The 19,057-nt window shown below is 40.5% G+C and overlaps 1 protein-coding gene across 9 annotated transcripts in view; it reads right to left on the bottom strand.

The window, feature by feature from the left end:
• The window catches only part of SDCBP (syndecan binding protein), a 32,014-nt gene extending 13,592 nt beyond the window's left edge, over positions 1–18,422 (bottom strand). For 2 of the 9 annotated variants that reach the window (XM_032609454.1, XM_032609456.1), the window contains exons 1-2: positions 18,254–18,395; positions 1,848–1,913 (exon numbers count right to left, since the gene is read on the bottom strand). In XM_032609454.1, the coding sequence (XP_032465345.1) occupies positions 1,848–1,898 (51 nt within the window). In that variant the 5' untranslated portion in view covers positions 1,899–1,913; positions 18,254–18,395. Of the gene's footprint in view, positions 1–1,847; positions 1,914–2,879; positions 3,004–18,253 lie in introns of those variants that run through there. The other 7 variants (XM_032609448.1, XM_032609451.1, XM_032609452.1 and 4 more) reach the window with 6 other exon arrangements.
• Positions 18,423–19,057: the final 635 nt, after the last annotated feature.

Raw genomic sequence — 19,057 nt, 5'->3', positions numbered from 1 at the left:
CTTTATCTTCCAATCCAACATTTGCCAGTATCAACTGTTTCCTTCTCTTTCCGCTGCTCTCAAAATAAAAAACCTCTGCTCAATGTCTACTATGGTTAATTTAAAGTTCAATTCCATCAAAACTTAAAAAAAAAAGCACGAAAAGGAAATTAGTCATTTTCTCAGACCCATCTGCAAATCCTATCACTTAGTGCTCTGATATCACATTAATGGCTTAACTGTTATTCTTGAAGGGTAAATATTTCAAATGAAAGCTTTTTAAAAAGAAAGTGCCTGTTCAGATGAACTTTGTGGAAATAAAAACCATGAGAAAAACAATGACAAAATACCAAAGAAAAAAAGATTTCAGATGACCGAACAGTCCACTTAAAACGGTCCGGCACCAAAGCCTTTGCAGCTGAACGGATGTCAGAGATTTTACAAACCACCCATCAACATCCATAGGGGCGCCATGATGGAAACAAGTGGTCACGATCTCCCCCCGCCCCATTTTTATCCCATCACTGCTACACGGCTAACAATTTCAGCTACATGTTTGTTACTATTTTTGCTGGGGTTTTTTTTTTCACCCTAAAAGGGCCAACATTTTACCTAAAAAACACTTGTATTCTTCTCACAAGTTTCTAATAAACGTTTTTATGTTCGTTAAATAATTGTTAAGAAGTAAATCTCATTTAGAGTAAACTGAGGTCAAGACCTCAAGTAAAATGATCTTTAGGGGAAGAAACTTTGAAGTACTAAAACAACTCAAAATGAAAGAATTTCATCACATTTATCATATCAAAAAGATTTTAGCAATAAAGAAGTATAACAGGGCGCTCAATCTGTCTTGTCAAATTAGAAGAACAAATGACAGCTGAAAAAATTCTGACTTTGAGAGAACAAGTTGAAAGCAACCTGGAAACACGATGGGTTCATTAAATACAATTATCTCTAGTTAAAAAGAAAAATAAAAATCTACAGAACTGCAAGAATTGATCCCAAACGCAAACTTTCTTCTTAAGCAGAAGCATCTATCTTCAAAACTAATACTTACATAAAGGAATACAAAAATTTCTGACTTACTGAAATTAGAAAAGCTGTACTAACACAGCCACTTACAGCAGGAACAAGTAAACTGTCTGCTGCTTACATTTAAAAAGAAACAAATCACTACACTTTCATTGTGCATTTACACTACTACTCTTCCTAAAGCAGTATGTACCTCCCTATTTTCTATGATTTTTAACTTCAGAGAAGACAATTATGTTAAAGACTTGTCATACCTGAAAACCCAAAAGAACAACGTACGAATTTTAAACAAGACAATGAACGTCTAAGAAGTTGGAGTATATTTTACCAACTTAAAAATGTATTTAATTTAGGGCTTCCCTGGTGGCACAGTGGTTGAGAGTCCGCCTGCCGATGCAGGGGACACGGGTTCGTGCCCCGGTCTGGGAAGATCCCACATGCCGCGGAGCGGCTGGGCCCGTGAGCCATGGCCGCTGGGCCTGCGCGTCCGGAGCCTGTGCTCCGCAACGGGAGAGGCCCACGTACCGCAACAACAACAAAATGTATTTCATTTAAACCTTAGTTATAAAACCAAGCTATCTTTGAAGAGTACAGTCCCGTTTCAAAGAAATAATAACGTGTACCCATTAATCCACAGTGAAATGAAGAAGAATCTCTAGCTTTTCTAACTTTTTAGTTAGAAAAACTTTAGAAAAAATTGCAAAGTTTATAAAGTGTAAAAACGGACAAATACATCTACTATTTAAGTTTCTTGCTTCACTTCACCTATAACCAGAACGTATGGCAGAGTACATGGAAAAAAAAAAAAGTACTTAAATTAAAGGACTTAAACATACCTGAATCACCTTGTCTACCTTCAGGTCTTCAAGAGATGGGTACAGAGACATTTTTGCAGGATTTTCCTAAAGAAAAAATAAAAAATTTCTATGATTCAGATTTTATTGAAATTTCAACAGTACATGCAGCCAGCAACATACACATAAACGTGTATAAATGTTTAACACAAGAGACATTTAATTTGCAAAACACATGGGAAAATATGAGCGTGCAGCTATACTAAAAACTGCTGGCTGACGAACGGTTGCCAAACTACCTCTTCCTCCCTTCTGTGATCAAACTACATCCATTACAGATCTTAAATTTCCCTTAGTAAAAAGCCCCTTGATTTCTGAAGTTTATAAAGTCAAAAAGGGGCTTCCCTGGTGGCGCAGTGGTTGAAAGTCCGCCTGCCGATGCAGGGGACACGGGTTCGTGCCCCAGTCCAGGAAGAATCCACATGCCGCGGAGCGGCTGGTCCTGTGAGCCTGCGTGTCCGGAGCCTGTGCTCCGCAACGGGAGAGGCCACAACAGTGAGAGGCCTGCGTACCACCACCCCCCAAAAAAAGAAAATCAAAGAGAACGATTATGTGACTCATCTAGCTTACACAAGGGCTTGGCAACTGAGCCAGTATTATTACATCCTTCTAAGAAAAATCTACAACATCTCATACGTGTTACCTATGTATAAAACCTCTATTATTAGGAAAATATATATACACATATTACATAAATGTGTATATGTAAAAAAAACAATACACACCAACTGTTAACAAGAGTTCTATCTTTAAGAGAAATGAATGAAATAGATGGTAAGGGACTGAGGGATAAGAGGGACATTTTTATATTTTAAACATTCCTATATTGTTCAACGATTTTTAGTGACCATGAATTGCTTTTTGTAGTAATTTAAAACACAATTCTCTAAAAGAATTACAGGGATATACACTCCAAAATTTTGTTTAGCTGTTTTGAGATGAACACTTCCTTTAAACCCAACAAAACAGAATATATTCTAAATTGGTACAGGGTTTGACATATCAATTTATTACCTCCCAATCAAAATCCACCCATAATCCGCTGCTCTGTGGAAATGGAGATGGGCCCTCTAATTATCTGCTCTTCCACCAGGTGGCAAGATGCTGATCTCTGTCAGCAGAGGAAGCTGGAGGCACACTGCAGGAGAAAGGGTTTTTTCTTTTCTAAGTTCCTGTGTACGGCTCCAGCCAGGCGCCACCTTCGAGCAGCCTGAGCACCCAGCTCCCGCAGTGCACAGCAGCCAACCGTCCCCAGTACTCTGTCGAGCAAGTTCCCAGCAATGGGGTCACCAGCAAGGCATCCCTCACGAGTAGCTTTCCCTAGCACCCCCTTCCTGTGGCTTGCGGCGAGTTCCAAGGTGCAGCACCCCAAAGGGAGACTTATCCAGAAGTTTGGTATCTCAGCAACTTCACCGTCCACTGAGCGACGGCTGCACTCTCTCCAACAAAGCCTGGATCACGATACGGGGAGAGGACAGCTCATCCTGGGGCACTCTATCTCAGCCCTGGGGGGAGCAGACACTTAAAAAACGTGCTCTTCCTGTATTCTTTAAAGTTCTCTTTACTTCGGACGGGCCAAGCCCTGTGTCTTCAATCATGGTATCGTTAAAAATTCTGTACGCTAAACTTTCACTGCTCAAATTACTATATGGCTTCTGTCTCCTAGCTGGATACTAAAGGACAGGTTTTTTAATTGATACACTTCACATACCACAGAATTCACTCTTGTAAAGTATACAATTCGACAGTTTTTAGTACATTCTGAGTTGTGCAACCGTCCCTATCACCTAATATTATAACATTTCCATCACCCCAGAAAGAAACCCCATGCCCACCCATTCTCCCGTCCCTCCAGCTCCCAGCAAGTATGAATCTACTTTCTGCCTCTCGATTTGCCTGTTCTGGACATTTAACTTGGAATCACAGGACATGTGGCCTTTTGTGTCTAGTCTCTTTCACTTAGTATAATGCTCCCGAAGTCCATTCATGCTGTAGCAGGTACCAGTACTTCACTCCTTTTTAATGGCTGAACAATATTCCATTGTATGGATACGACACTTGTGGGTGGCAGTCGATGACATTTTGGGTGGCTTTGCACTTTCTGACTTCTGAGCGATGATGCTAATGAGCATTTACGTCCAAACTCGTGTGTAAACACGTAACGCTCACCTGTCTTGGTATACAGCCAAGAGTAAAACTGCCAGGTTACATGGGCATCCTCTTTAACTTTTCGAGGAACTGAACTGGTTTCTGAAGTGACTGCACCACTTTACATTCCCACCGGCGCATGAGAGGGTTCCAGTTTCTATCTTGGCCAGTGCGGTTGTCCCTCGGCATCTGCGGGGCACTGGTTCTAAGAGCTCCGCTGCCCACGCCCGCACACATAAAGCCTGTGAAGGCTCAAGGCCCTACACACCCGCTATCGTCTGCTTTGTTTATTACAGCAACCCTACTGCACGTGAAGCAGCGTTTCATCGTAGTTTTGATCTGAATTTCCCTAATGACTAATAACGTTGAGCATCTTTCATGTGCCTAGTAGCTATTTTATATCTTCTTTGGAGAAATGTCTATTTAAATCCTCTGCCCATGTTATTTCTTTTTCTTGCCTAATTGCCCTGGGGTAGAACCTCCAGTAAAATGCTGAATAGCAGTAGCCTGATACAGTGTTGAAGAGGAAAACGGGGCCTAGGTTTGTGGATAAAATGCAAATTCTTGAGAAAGCACAATCAAACACGGCTTAACTCTATTAATCCGGGGAAACAAAATGAAGTACCCTTTTGTGTCTCAAAAGATCACTTCCCTAGAAGCTTTCTCCTTAAACCCATTTTATTTAAACTTTCAACCATTTTATCGACATCATAAACACAATCATTTTAAATTCACTGTAACTAATGTTGACCAGTAATCCAGGTGCTATTTCCATTTTTGGTTCTGCCACTGGTCACCTACAAGATCCCATTTTTCCTCATGAAAAATGAAATGGATGAGTGGCTCATTTCAAAACTCACTGAGTAGTTTTCTCAATTTTTATCCCCACAGAAGCTTTTCTTCAAACTAATATTAACTGAAGTTGTCTCAACAACTCTGAGGTCACTCATACCCACACTCAGGCCAAGAAATGGGCTTCCCAGAATTTTTTTAAAAATAACAAATATCACCCCAACTTATACTTTTTAAAAAATTTAGTTTGTTCATTTTCAGTAGGTTGACCTTAATTAAATCTCACCATTCTTCTAAAATACAAAGGATTCCTCAATGTTTTTACTTCAAACTATTTCTTGGTCTCATTTCATCCAGTTTCTTTCCAAACATTACAAGGTTCCAGCCACAAATGACTTGCCATTTCCTACCCAGGTCAAGTGTTTGTGTCTCCACATCTTTATGAAAGCTTTGTCTTCTTCCTGGAATATTCTCCCAGGACTTTTCTATCAAAATCTTAGTCAAGGTGACTTCTGTGAGGTCACCTTTGATGACTTCAGTCTGACATTATTTGTGTCTCTCAGTTTACAGTTTCACTCTGCCTTTCATTACAGCTAGTTTATGTTTAACTCTGCTACTTGAGATCAAGGCCCACATTTAATTTTTTATTTATCTAACACAATACCTTATCCTGACAGGAAACAAATGTTTATCAAATATTTTAGCCAATAGTATCAAAATTACAGTAAAGAAGATATGGTTAAAACTTTTACTGCAAAGTTCTAATCGTCTCACCTTGCAAGTCTACTACTTTGTTGGGTTTGGTTTTTTTGTTTTTTTGCTTTGTTTTGTTTTTGCCACATCGAGCAGCTTATGGGATCTCAGTTCCCAGAACAGGGATTAAATCCAGGCCAGGGCCATGAAAGCCTGGGATCCTAACCACTAAGCCACCAGGGAACTCCCAACAAACCTACTACTTCGAACAACACTGTTAAAAGCGTTCCAGGAGAATAATGTTTGTATTATTTTTCTTGAAGGACTCCATTAACTCACTTGTATGGTATACTTAAACCTTTGACCTAAAGCTAAGTGTCAAAAATACTTAGCCCTGGGGACTTCCCTGGTGGCGCAGTGGATAAGACTCCACGCTCCCTATGCAGGAGGCTCGGGTTCAATCCCTGGTCGGGGAACTAGATCCCACATGCATGCTACACCTAAGAGTTCACATGCCACAACTGGGAAGACCGTGTGCCACAGCTAAGGAGCCCATGAGCCGCAACTGGGGAGCCTGCCTGCCACAACTAAGACCCAGTGCAACCAAATAAATAAATAAATATTAAAAAAAATACTTAGCCCTTTTTGAAGAACCACAAGGCTACTCTTGAAATCCTTTCAATTATGTTTGGAATTTCAGAATGATCAATAATGAGATTTGAGAGAACTCTGAAAATAATTCCATTACATCAGTGTGAGAATTCCCATTTTACTCTCACTTAAAACTCTATCAAACACTATGACTCTACCAACTGAAGACAAAATCTCTTTGCAGGCCTTCCCTTCAGCCGACGGAGCAATCAGTGAGAAGGGAGAGCTTACAGCTCTCGCTGCTCCCGAGATCAGCAGGTACCACACCTTTGCCATCTACTCTAATGGTCTGCTCACAACATTCCTGACAAAGTAACAACTTTGTTTCATTGGTCTAATTCCTGAAAAGAACTGGTGCTCTTCACTGACCCCTAAACCCAGGCTTGGCCCACTCTATGCTTCCGGGAACCTCCTTGCATCTCACACCTCACTGAACGCCTCTGCACGCCGTGGTGCAGGCCTTTAGAAGATAACCCCACAAATCAATTACTACTAAGAGATTTCTCAGTGCTTCGAACAGTTTCAGGGTTCTTCCAGAGCAACTGAAGACAAAAAGAATTTGACTAATTCTGCCTCAGTATCAAGTTTTCCATCTGACCCTCTACCTCCTCAGGGCAATGTCAGGGTAACTTCCTTGGTCCTTAAATATGTGCACAGACCAAAGAACTCTGAAATTCAGACACTGTATATGATATTTTGGAACAACTAGTTAACTTGCTTTCTAGCAGCAATGCTCTGATCAACAAAGTAGGAAACGTGCTAGTGAAGATGTCCCGTTAATGTCACCTAAATGGCACCACTCATCATTTTCTGAGCGACTGACTCATTCCTTCTCTCAAACCACCCACTACAACTGGCCTCCCCTTTTAAAAATGGTGTGATCGTTCAAGGTAAAACAATGTTTGTCAGCTTGTTTAGTCTGAGTTGTTTTTAAAAAACCTTGGGATGATGAAAATTCAGGACTGCAGAACCACTGATCTTAAAAAAAAAAAAAAAAAAAAAATACGGTGCAACACATCTGGTGCTCCGGTTTTTGTAGCTGCCGCCCAGGGGACAACCCCTGATCGCCTGGCTCTGGCTGCCAGCAGGGTGTACATTCACACGTCCCCCAGGACGACGGCACTCCTACTGACAGCTGCATGGAAGGGGCTGGACCTGTATGATATGCTCACCCCGAAGGCAGCTTCAGGTGTGAGGAAGACCCTACCTGAGTCCCCTCCACCACCACCAAGCCAACAGTACGCTGCATCTGTGGAGAGGACAACGGCGCCATCATCTGGCTCTGTCGGCCCAAAGGTGCGGCCCAGTGATGGTCTAACTGTGGAACCCATACAAGTTGGTGCCCCCCGAGCTGGCCTACCGAGAAAACAGTTCTTAACAGGTTCTCCTCCAGGGCACAGTGTAAAGACAGCAGACTGAACTGCACCCCAGACTCCCTGTAAAAGAGGTCGATTACCTTATCTTCAAAGCTGGGGCCTGTAGAGCAAGCAGGCTTGTAATTAAACACACACCCAGGGGCTATAATTCTCTCCAGAAACTGGGAGGGCCAGCAGGTACCATCTGTGCACTCTCCCTCTCTCTGTCCCACCCGAGGCAGCCAGCGTCTCTGAGCAAGGACCTAGTGCCAGTGTACATGTCTGCCGCCCACAGGGGACATCCCTGGCTAGCCTGGCCCTGGTGGCCAGCGGGGCTTGTATTCACCAGTTCAACAGGACCGTAGCAAACAAGCCACAGTCAACTGGCAGTCTTACCAGGGCTCAGTGCAGAGGGAGCAGACAGAAATGCCTATTTCCCAATCTTCCCCTGAAACAGGTAAATTCACATACTTTTAAAACTGCTGCCTGAGAGCATAGCTTCCCAACGGCCCGAATCTAGGTGCTGACCGCAATCCTCCCCGTTGGGCCAGTGACAGACCTGACACACCCTCAACTACTGGGAGCCAAAAGCAATAAAGCAGGCTGCTGGGAAAGCTGCAAGGTTATGAAATACAACCAAGAGCTAGTGCAGGGTCGAACGAGAAGGCTCATCTGTGAGGCCAGTCGTTTAAGACTAGGAGAGGTGGCTGTTTTATCTGAACAAAGAGAATCAAGGAAAACGAAGAAACAAGAATATGACCCAAACGAAAGCACAAAATAAAAGCTCTGTAAAAAAGACCTTAATGAAAGTGATTCACCTGATAAACAGTTTTAAATTACAGTCATAAAGATGCTCACCAAGCTCGGAAGAACGATGGATGAACAAAGTAAGAATTTCAGAAGATACTGAAAATATAAGGCGCCAAGTAGAAATCATAAGGCTAAAAACTACAATAACTTAACTAAAAAACACAACAGAGGAGTTCAACAGCAGACTAGACAAAGCAGAAAAAAGGAAGAAATGAATCTGAAGAAAGGAAGAAACAAAGCAGAAGACAGGGCAGTGTAACTCATCTGATCAGAGCAGCAAAAAGAAAAAAGAATGAAGGTAGCTTAAGAGAGGTATGAGACAACATGCTAACCAACATTTGCATCGTAAGGTTCTCTGAAGGAAAGGAGAGAAAGAGGCAGAAAACTTACGTGAAGAAAGTTTCCTTCACATAAGAAAGAAGAAACAATGGCTGAAGATTTCCCTAATTTTGGGAAGGAAACAGACATCTAGATCCAGGAAGTTCAGGGAGTTCCATAAAAGAGATGAAGATACCCACACCAATACATATTATAATTAAAATATCAAAACGAGGAGAGAATCTTAAAAAGCGACAGGAGAAAAACAACTTGGTATGTACAAGAGAACTCCCAAGAGACTCTGAGCAGACAGGCCAGAAGGAAGTGGCAGGATATAACTCAAAGCGCTGAAAGAAAAAACTGCTGCCAAGAACACTCCACTCAGGGGACTTCCCTGGTGGCGCAGTGGTTAAGAATCCACCTGCCAATGCAGGGAACATGGGTTTGAGCCCCGGTCCGGCAAGGTCCCATATCCCACGGAGGAACTAAGCCTGCGCACCACAACTAGCGAGCCACAACCACTGAGCCCACGTGCCACAACTACTGAAGCCCACGCACCTAGAGCCCGTGCTCCACAACAAGAGAAGCCACCACAAGGAGAAGCCCGCGTACCGCAACAAAGACCCAACACAGCCAAACATAAATTAAATCTTTAAAAAAAAAAATACTCCACTCAGAAAAGTTGTCCTTCAGATTTGAAGGCAAGGTAAAGAGTTTCTCAGACAAGCAAAAGCTAACAGAGTTCATCACCGCTAGACCAGCCTTATAAGAAATTTTATAGGGATTTAAGTTGAAACAAAAAGGTGCTAATTAGTAACAGGAAAACATAAAGTATCAATCCCAATGGTAAAAGAAAATATATAAAAAAATTCAGAGTAACCTAAAGCTGTAAACATGGTGGATTAATCACAAAGCTGGAATAAAGGTTATAAGACAAAACAAAACACAACCAGCTACAACCATTTGTTAAGGGAAACACAGATAAACGGATGTAAACTGTGACATCAAAAGTATAAATGGGGGTGGGGGATGTAAAAATGTAGTCACAAGGATGCCCACCTTGCCACTTTTATTCAACATACTCTTGGAAGTTCCAGCCAGAGCAACTAGGCAAGAAAAAGAAATAAAAGGCACCCAAATTGGAAAGGAATAAGTAAAACTGTCAGTATTTGCAGGTGAAATGTTACTAATACGTAGAAAAGCTGAAAGAATCACCAAAAAACTGTTAGAACTAATAAATTCAGTAAAGCTGGAAGATACAAAACCAATATACAAAAATCTGTTGCCTTTCTATACACTAGCAATTAACTACCAGAAACAGAAATTAAGAAAACAATCCCATTTACAACTGCATCAGAGAAATAAATTTAAATAAGGAGGTGAAAGACCTGTACACTGAAACTACAGCACACTGATGAAAGAAATGAAAGACAACACAAATGGAAAGATATTCCGTACTCCTGGGCTGGAGGAATTAATATTGTTAGAATGTCCATACTATCCAAAGTAATCTAAAGATTTAATGCAATCTCTGTCAAAGTTCCAATAGCATTTTTAAAAGAAAGAAAATAAACGACCCTAAAATTTGTATGCAATCATAGAAAACCCCAATAGTCAAAGCAAACTTGAGGGAAAAAACAAAGCTAGAAGCATCACACTTTCACTTCAAACTATATTACAGAGCTATAGTAACTGAAACAGTATGATACTGCATAAAAACACACACATAGACCAACAGAAGAGAATAAAGAGCCCCAAAACAAACCCACGCATGTATGGTCAATTAATTTGTGAGAAAGGTGTCAAAAATATACAATGGGAAAAGTACATTCTCTTCAGCAAATGGGAAAACTGGACAACCACATGGAAAAGAATGAAATCTGACCCCTATCTTACACCATACACAAATATCAACTCAAAATGTGTTAAAACTTGAACATAAGACCTGAAACCATAAAATTTCTAGAAGGAATCATTGGCAATGAGCCACCTGACATTAGTCTTGGTGATGACTATTTTGATTTAACACCAAAAGCAAAGGCAACAGAAGAAAAATAAACAAGTGGTACATCAAACTAAAAAGGTTCGGTACAGCAAAGGAAACAATAAATTGAAAAGGCAACCTACCAAATGGCAGAAAATATTTGCAAATCACGCATCTGATAAGGATTAACAGCCAAGCTAAAAAAGGAACTCATATAACTCTACAACGAAAAAAAATAAAATAAAAAACACAATTAAAAAAAGGGCAGAGGATCCAAACAGACATTTTCCCAAAGAAGACATACAGATGGTCAACAGATACATGCAATGGTGTTCAACATCATCACGGAAATGCAAATCAAAACCACAGTGAGATTATCACCTCACAGCACAGGAAACAATTGAAATGCTCTATCAGAGAAGTAATCTAAAGTACTTCCATATGGTAGTAAAGTAAAAGCCTTCTTAAGGTCCTAAAACATCGCATCTTCAAGTCCATAAGGATAACCTGGAAATCTTGTTAATAACAGATTCTTGAGTCCTGGCCCCAGAAACTAAAAGAGTAGAGTCCAGAAATCTGCCCTTTAACCCTTTGTATACCATCAGCGTCCAATGGACACAATTTTAAATTCTGAGTTTCTTTTTTCAGAAGTTCTATTTCACGACTTTTATTCTTTCTTAGACAAAAGAAAGGGAGGGAGGGATGAACTGGAAAAAAAAATCTTTAAATAGAGTAAAATCACCCTACCTTACAAATATCACAAGGGTTCAACTGGACTCCTTCATAAATCTAAGATGCGTTACGGAATCTTAGTGAACTTATTTTTCCCATATCTTGAAACAGTTTTGGTAATGTATCTACGAATTACTTAATCATTATTCATCCGTTATTCCCAAGTATGCTAAAGAAAAAACTAAAATGACAATAGGAACAAAAAGTAGAATCATTCTTATTCATTCTAGGAATACATTATGTCATCCTTCAGTATGTGTTGCCCAAAGTACTGCATCCTCTTCCAAAAATGTATGAAGTCTGGAGACACCATCTTTGTAGCCTTTCTTCTAAACTGTATTCTTTGAACACAGTAGAAAATGTGGGATTTTTCATTTTTCACCCATGATGGCACAGAGAATAAACTGGAGGAAGACATTAGACAAATCAGAAATGAATACAAAGAAACAGCTGTACTCTAGACTTTTATGATAATGAGGGAATTGATCAAAAGCAAACCTCAGACTATGAGTTTTCAGATGAAGATATCCTAACTGAAATTCCTCAAACTTAAAAATCAATGAGTAAACAATATGCCTATACTTAATTTAAAAAATACAATTTTTCAGTTAGTCATTCTGAAGAAAGCACTTTATCATGCAATATTTTAAAACAAGTCCCTAGATCCTGTTTAAAAGGATATTTACCATCTTCTTTCCTCTTTTATATCTATACAGCAAAACTTACTGGATTTGGTTTCTAAGTAGCCAAATGAAGGCAGGTAGTTAAACAAAGGTGACCAGATGAAAATAGCAATGTAGAGAAATTTTTTAAAATCTGTTGCACTGACTACTCTAATTGGTATTTATAAAAGTATAAATGAAAATTCTTTGCAAATGTAAGTCAGATGGTCATAATCACGAACCATGAAAGTTTGCAAAAATACTGCATTTTGACAACGCAAGTACAAAAATTACTGAACAGTAACGTTAGAACCTATTAGAGATGGATATGAAATCTAAAATCCAGTATTGTGTTTTGACAACCAAGTGCATGAAAAAAACCTAAAAGTAATGATAAGCTAAGATATATTAGAGATGTAACTGAAATCTGGAACAATATTTATAAAAAGGGTATCTCCCAACTGTATGGATGACAGTGGATGAGCAATTAGTTGCACTCAAAGATGTTGCCCGTTTCAGCTATCTATACCTTCAAAACCAGGAAAACTCAGAACAAAATTTTTGGTTTCTTATGTTCAAGTTGTTATTAAAATTCTGTTTCTAGTAAAACCGTGTTTCCTTGTGCCTTTATTTTCATTTCTGCAAGTTATTCATAAAATGACCTAAATTATAAAAAATATTCACTGGACCCAGATGATAAATAGTACTGATCATGTTTTCTAGTACACTGTGGATTCATAAGCATTCCAGACGATTCACATATGGTGTCACGCAACACACTGTGATAAAGTCCTAAACAGTCTTCATGGCAGTGCTTCTCAGACTTGGCTCACCATCAGATCAGAATTATCTGGGCACTAGTTAAAAATACTTTACCAAGCCGACACAGATTTCATGGAAGGACGTAGGAATTACTCTTTTAATAAATATCCCAGGAGACTATCATGATAAGCAATTGAGAAAGAGGGTCATATGAAGTCTACTCGAAGTATAACTTCTTTTCACCCATAAGATTCCATTTCCCACCTATTGAACTGGCAAAAATCCAAAGCTGAACAACACTCTCTGATAATGAGGCTTTGAGAAACACTCATACATTACTGGTAAAAGTGTAAAGTAGTATAATTTCCACAAAGAGTGAGTTTGCAATATCTACTAAAATCGTACATGCAGATACCCTCCAACCCAGCAATACCACTTCAGGTTTTAGTCTATAAGCGTACCTACATACAAAAAGCAACAAATGTAACATTTTATTCACTGAAGCACCAACTCTAACAGCAAAATTCTTTAAACAAAGGAGGAAGTACTAGATACACAAAACAGTAAACGAGGTTGAAAATATTATCACATTAACTGGAAAAAACAAAGCATTATTTAGTGCAGTATATAAAGTATGCTCAAATTTGTGTTAAAAGGAATGGGGAACTTAAGGAACCAGAAAAAGAAACACAAACTAAACCCAAAGCTAGCAGAAGTAAGGAAGTAACAGAGATAAAAAAGAGAAGAGAAAAAATAAAGAAAAATCAATGAAAACTAAATTTAGTTCTTTAAAAAGATCAACAAAATCGACAAACCTTTAGCTAAATGGACTAGGAAATAAAAAGAAAACTCAACATGTTAAAATGAAAGTGGAAATACTAGCAGAGTTTCTACAGAAATAAAACATTAAGTCTCTCTACAAGAGAGCACTATAAACAACTGTACACTAAAAAATTGGATAAACTAGATGAAATGCACACATTCCTAGAAACACAAAACCTATCAAGACTAACTCAGAAAGAAATAGAAAATCTAAATAGACCCAAAACTAATAAAGAGACTGAATCAGTAATCAAAAATGTCTCAACAAGGAAAAGCCCTGAACCTGATAGCTTCATTGGTGAACTCTACTAAACACTTAAAGAAGAATACCAATCTTTCTCAAAATTTTGCAAAAAAATTGAAAAGGGGACACTTTCATTCTATGAGGACAGCATTACCCTGATACCAAAGCCAGACAAAGACACAAGAAAGCAAACTATAGACCAACACCCCTTATGAACACTGATGCAATCCTCAACAAAATACTAGCAAACAGAATTCAACAGCATGTTAAAAGGGTTAGACACCTCTTAACAAATGGGATTTATTTCTGGAATACGAAGATGGTTCAACATATGAAAATTGTTCAAAGTAATACATATCAACAAAATGAAGTGCAAAAAACACAAGATCTGAATTGATGTAGGAAAAGCATTTGACAAAATTCAACACCGCTTTATGATAAAAACACACAACAGAATAGGAGAAGAAAACAACTTCCACATAATAAAAGCCATATATGCAAAACCCACAGCAAACATCATACTCAATGGTGAAAGACTGAATATTTTTCCACTAAGGTCAGGAACAAGGCAAGCATGCCCACTTTCAACACTACTCTTCAACACAGTACTGCAAGTTCTAGCCAGAGCAAGAAAAAGAAATAAAAGGCATCCAAACGGGAAAAGAAGTAAAATTATCTCTGTTTTCAGATATGACCTTATATGTTTAGGGTTTAAAAAACTTTAAAGACTCCACAAAAAAGCATTAAAACTAAAAAACAAATTCAGCAATGTAACAGGATACAGTCAATGCACAAAAATCAGCTGCATTTTTATACGTAAATAGCAAGCAATCTGAAAAGGAAAACACAAAACCAAATCCATTTACAATAGCATCAAAAAGAATAAACTACTTAACGAATCTAATCAAGAAGGTAAAAAACTTGTACAATGAAAACCACAAAACACTGCTGAAAGAAATTGAAAACAATCTTAGAAACAAAACTGGAGAACTCACACTTCCTGATTTCAAAATTTACTATAAAGCTAGAGTATTCAAAATGGTAACTACTGAAGCCCGCACGCCTAGAGCCCATGCTCTGCAATGAGAAGCGACCGCACTGAGAAGCCTGCGCACCGCAACGAAGAGTAGCCTCGGCTCGCTGCAACTAGAGAAAGCCCACGTGCAGCAACAAAGACCCAACACAGCCAAAAATTTTTTAAAAATTTTTAAAAAACAATCAAAATGGTATAGTATTAGCATAAAGACAAACACAGACCCATGGAATAGAACAGACAGCCTAAAATAAACCCTCGTATACATGGTCAAATGATTTTTGACAAGGGTGCCAAGACCATTCAATGGAAAAGACAGTTTTTGCAACAAATGGTGCTGGGAAAATTGGATATCCACATGCAAAAGAATGAAGGTGGACCCTTACCTAACACAATATATACAAAAGTTAACTCAAAATGGATCCAGGATCTAAAGGTAAGACCTAAAACAATAAAACTCTTAGAAGAAAACACAGGACAAAACATTCCTGACATTGGATTTGGCAATGGTTTCTTCGATATGCAAAGGCACACGTCACAAAAGAAAAAATACATATTGGACTTAATGAAAATTTTAAAAAATTTGTGCATCAAAGGACACTATCAAGAGCGTAAAAAGGCAACCCACTGAATGCGAGAAAATATTTGCAAATCATATCTGATAAGGGATTAATATCCAGAATATTTAGAGAACTCCTAAAAACAACAAAATCGGCAAAGAACATGAATAGACATTTCTCCAAAAAATACAGAGCAACAGCCAAGAGGCACATGAAAGGATACTCAACATCACTAATCATTACGGAAATGCAAATCAAAACTATGAGATACCACCTCACAGCCAGAGTAACAACTATCAAAAAAAGAAAACAAGTGTTGGCGAGGATGTGGAGAAATTAGAACCCTTATTCACTGTTGGCGGGAATGGAAAATGATACAGGTGCTATAAAACACAGTACGGCAGTTCCCCCCATAATTAAAAATAGAACGCTGTATGATCCAGCAATTCCATTTCTGAGTATACACCCAAAAGAATCGAAATCTGGACCTGAAGAGGTATCTGTATACCTACATTCACAGCAGCATTACTCGCAACAGCTCAAACGTGGAAGCAACCCAAGTGTCTATCGACAGATGAATGGATAAACAAAATGTCAACACATATATATGCGCGCGCACACACACACACACACAACGGAACTTTATCCTACCTTAAAAATGGAAGGAAATTCTGCAATGTACTATTGATACAACATGGATGAACCTTGAGGACATCACGCGAAGCGAAATAAACCAAACACAAGCAAGACAAATACGTGATCCCACTTTACATGAAGTACTTGCAGTATCAAAATCATAAAGACACAAAGTACAGCGATGGTTGCCAGGGGCTGGGGGGAGGAGAGAATGGGGCGTTACTGTTTAATGCGCAGAGACTTCCAGTGTTAAGATGAAAAGACTCAAGGGGATGGACGGTGGTGATAGCTGCACACCAATGTCAGTGTATTTAATATCTCTGAACTGTACACTTAACAATGGTTAAGATGGTAAAATTTACGGGTACTTTACCACAATAAAAAAAAAAGAGAAAAACAACAGAAGGGGGGAAAATATATTTATAGGTTTGTACAGGTATAAAATATCCCTAGAACGATACCTAAAAAATGCCGAAGAGTTGGCTCCTACAGGAAGAGAATATGGTTGGCTAGAGGACCTTGAAGGAAGGAAATTTTACACTGTATACCCTTTTTTTGCTTAAATGTTGAGCCCTGTAACTGCTTACCTCCTCAAAAACTAAATGTGCAAAAAATCTTGGCAGCACTTAGAAAGAAATGAATAAATGTGAATATAACTATGACTAGATGTAACAGCTGGTTTTTTTTGGGGGGGAATCTTTCTTTTTAGAAACTTATGGCATTTACTACCTAAAGAAGTACCTAAATCCGACAAAAAAACAGGAAAGAAAAAATAGTTGAGTCATGCTCAATTAAAGGAACTGTTTACTGAATAGTACACTCAACCGCCAACTATTAGTAAATGCTTCCTCTTTTAGTCACGATTCTCATATCCTTTCTTATAATGCCCAAACGTAACTAAAAATTAATGGTGCCAAAATTAAATGTGAATTTTAATAGAATGACTCTTTCCTGAACCTATTAAAAGACATTCCAACACCACTGTAAAGCAATTATACTCCAATAGAGATGCAAAAAAAAAAAAAAGACATTCCATATCCTTATTTTTATTCTGCAGCACAAACTATCTGATCTATAATATTTAAACACCGTTCAAAGAACAGAAGTTCGTAGAACGAAGTTGGTAACAGAGAAAATGAAAGAAAAAACAAACACATTTTTACCGTTTGCCCTCAACCTCAAAGAGAAAAACTTAAAAGAATGGACACATTTTATTTCACCATTTGTAATATACTGGCGATAAAGCTAACCAGGCTGCGGCTGGGTTCCCCTGTAACTTTCCTTCTTAATCAACTGTTTCTTCTTTGAAACAACTGGATGTCGTGAGATTCGTAAACCAAACGTACTTCCTAAGAGAGGTACATAATATTAAAAATAACCGTGAACAGCTGTGCAGATAATATACACAGGCCAGATAAACCTAGAAATCTCCCGTTAAAAATTAGCACCTTAGGAGACTCCCTGCTTAAATTAATCCATTTTGGTAAAAAGGGAAAACTTTATCCACATCTACATGCCTCCGCCTGCTCCATATTAATCAAGCGAATCCTGAAGCGAAAGCTGAGAATCGCGACCCTCGAGGGAGGATTCCTGCTGAGCGCACCCTGCTGGGGGCGTTTCTCCCTTTCCTCCAACTTCTCCAGAAGCCAGCGCCCCGCGAACACCTCTCCCCCTCCCCCTCCCGAAAGGCAAGGCTTCGCCCGCGCAACGAACACCTCCTTCCTCCATCCACGTCCCAACGTTTCGAAGCGGCCACCGAGGAAGGCGACGCAGCCCAGCCCGGGGACGCGACACCAGGACGGCCCGCAGCCGGCGATTCTCCCCTCACCGGCCCCGGATAGCTCACCCGACACGAACAAAAAGGGTCGAGGCGGACGGGGACTGGGGGCGGCGGGCGTCGCCCGCGGACGGGGACTGGGGGCGGCGGGCGTCGCCCCCGGCCGGGCCCCAGGCTCGCCCTCCACCCCCGGACGGGACCCCGAAACCCACAGGGTCGTGGGCTCTCGAAGGGCACCGCTCGCGCAAACTTTCGCCCCGGGCCCGGCCGGGCGCCGGGAAGGGCGCGGAGCGGAGCCCACAGAGGGGAAGGCAGCGCGAGACGCCCTCCGCCCAGCTGCCCGGGGCCCCACGCCCGCGCCCGAGACGCCCTGTGAGAGTCCCCCGGTTCCCCGCCCAGGGCTGCTCACCGAGGCCGCAGAGACGCACACACTGCAGCCGCCGCCGGTCACTGGCTCAGACTTCCGAGACCCAGAGAGAGGAGGACGGTGCGCGCCCAAGGACCGCCCGCGCCGCGCGTCCCCGCCTTCCGCCCGCGCCTTCCCCCCACGCCTTCCGTCTCCGCGCTCGGTCAGGTGACCCGCTCCCCATGGTAACGGCGGGGGCGGGGCGAGGCGTGCGCCTGCTCTGCCGCTCCCGCCCACCTGCTCCGCTCTCCAGACAGTTCCCTGCCTAACGGCCGGGAGCCCCCAGCGCACTGCTGATCATCCGCCCTCACGGTCACTTAGTCCCCCATCACCTCCGACACATCGGGAGGCCCGAGAACCTACCGTTCGCCCATTTCCCAGCCAGCCCTAAAATTCCACCACACCCACGGGCTCCGCAACCCTTCTCGACTCCTGCCTTCTTTGCGTTACAACTTTTTTCTTTGGCATTTATTACTCTTTGTCCGTCTGAGCTGAAGTTTGCTGGTTGTTGAAGGTTAGGTGTGGTAGTGCACAAAAGTAATAGCTTTATCCTAATACAAAAACTGAAAAACTATTTCTTAAGGGCTACGTTCCAAGCACTGTCCGAAGAACTTGATGTATAGAGCAGTCTTATCTGGTCCTTACGTCAAAGACAGATACAACATCATCTTTAACATACAAAGACACGGAGGCACAGTTTGCCTAAGTTTTCTGTACTTACCATGGAGTAACAGTACTTGACAAAATAGCAGTAACTTAGAAGCATTTTATTTCTAGCTAAATTATTTAGTGCAATAATTTAATCTA

Source organism: Phocoena sinus, chromosome 17, assembly GCF_008692025.1.
Source record: "Phocoena sinus isolate mPhoSin1 chromosome 17, mPhoSin1.pri, whole genome shotgun sequence".
NCBI classification, from domain to species: Eukaryota; Metazoa; Chordata; class Mammalia; order Artiodactyla; family Phocoenidae; genus Phocoena; species Phocoena sinus.
This window is presented reverse-complemented; position numbering and strand designations above follow the sequence as displayed.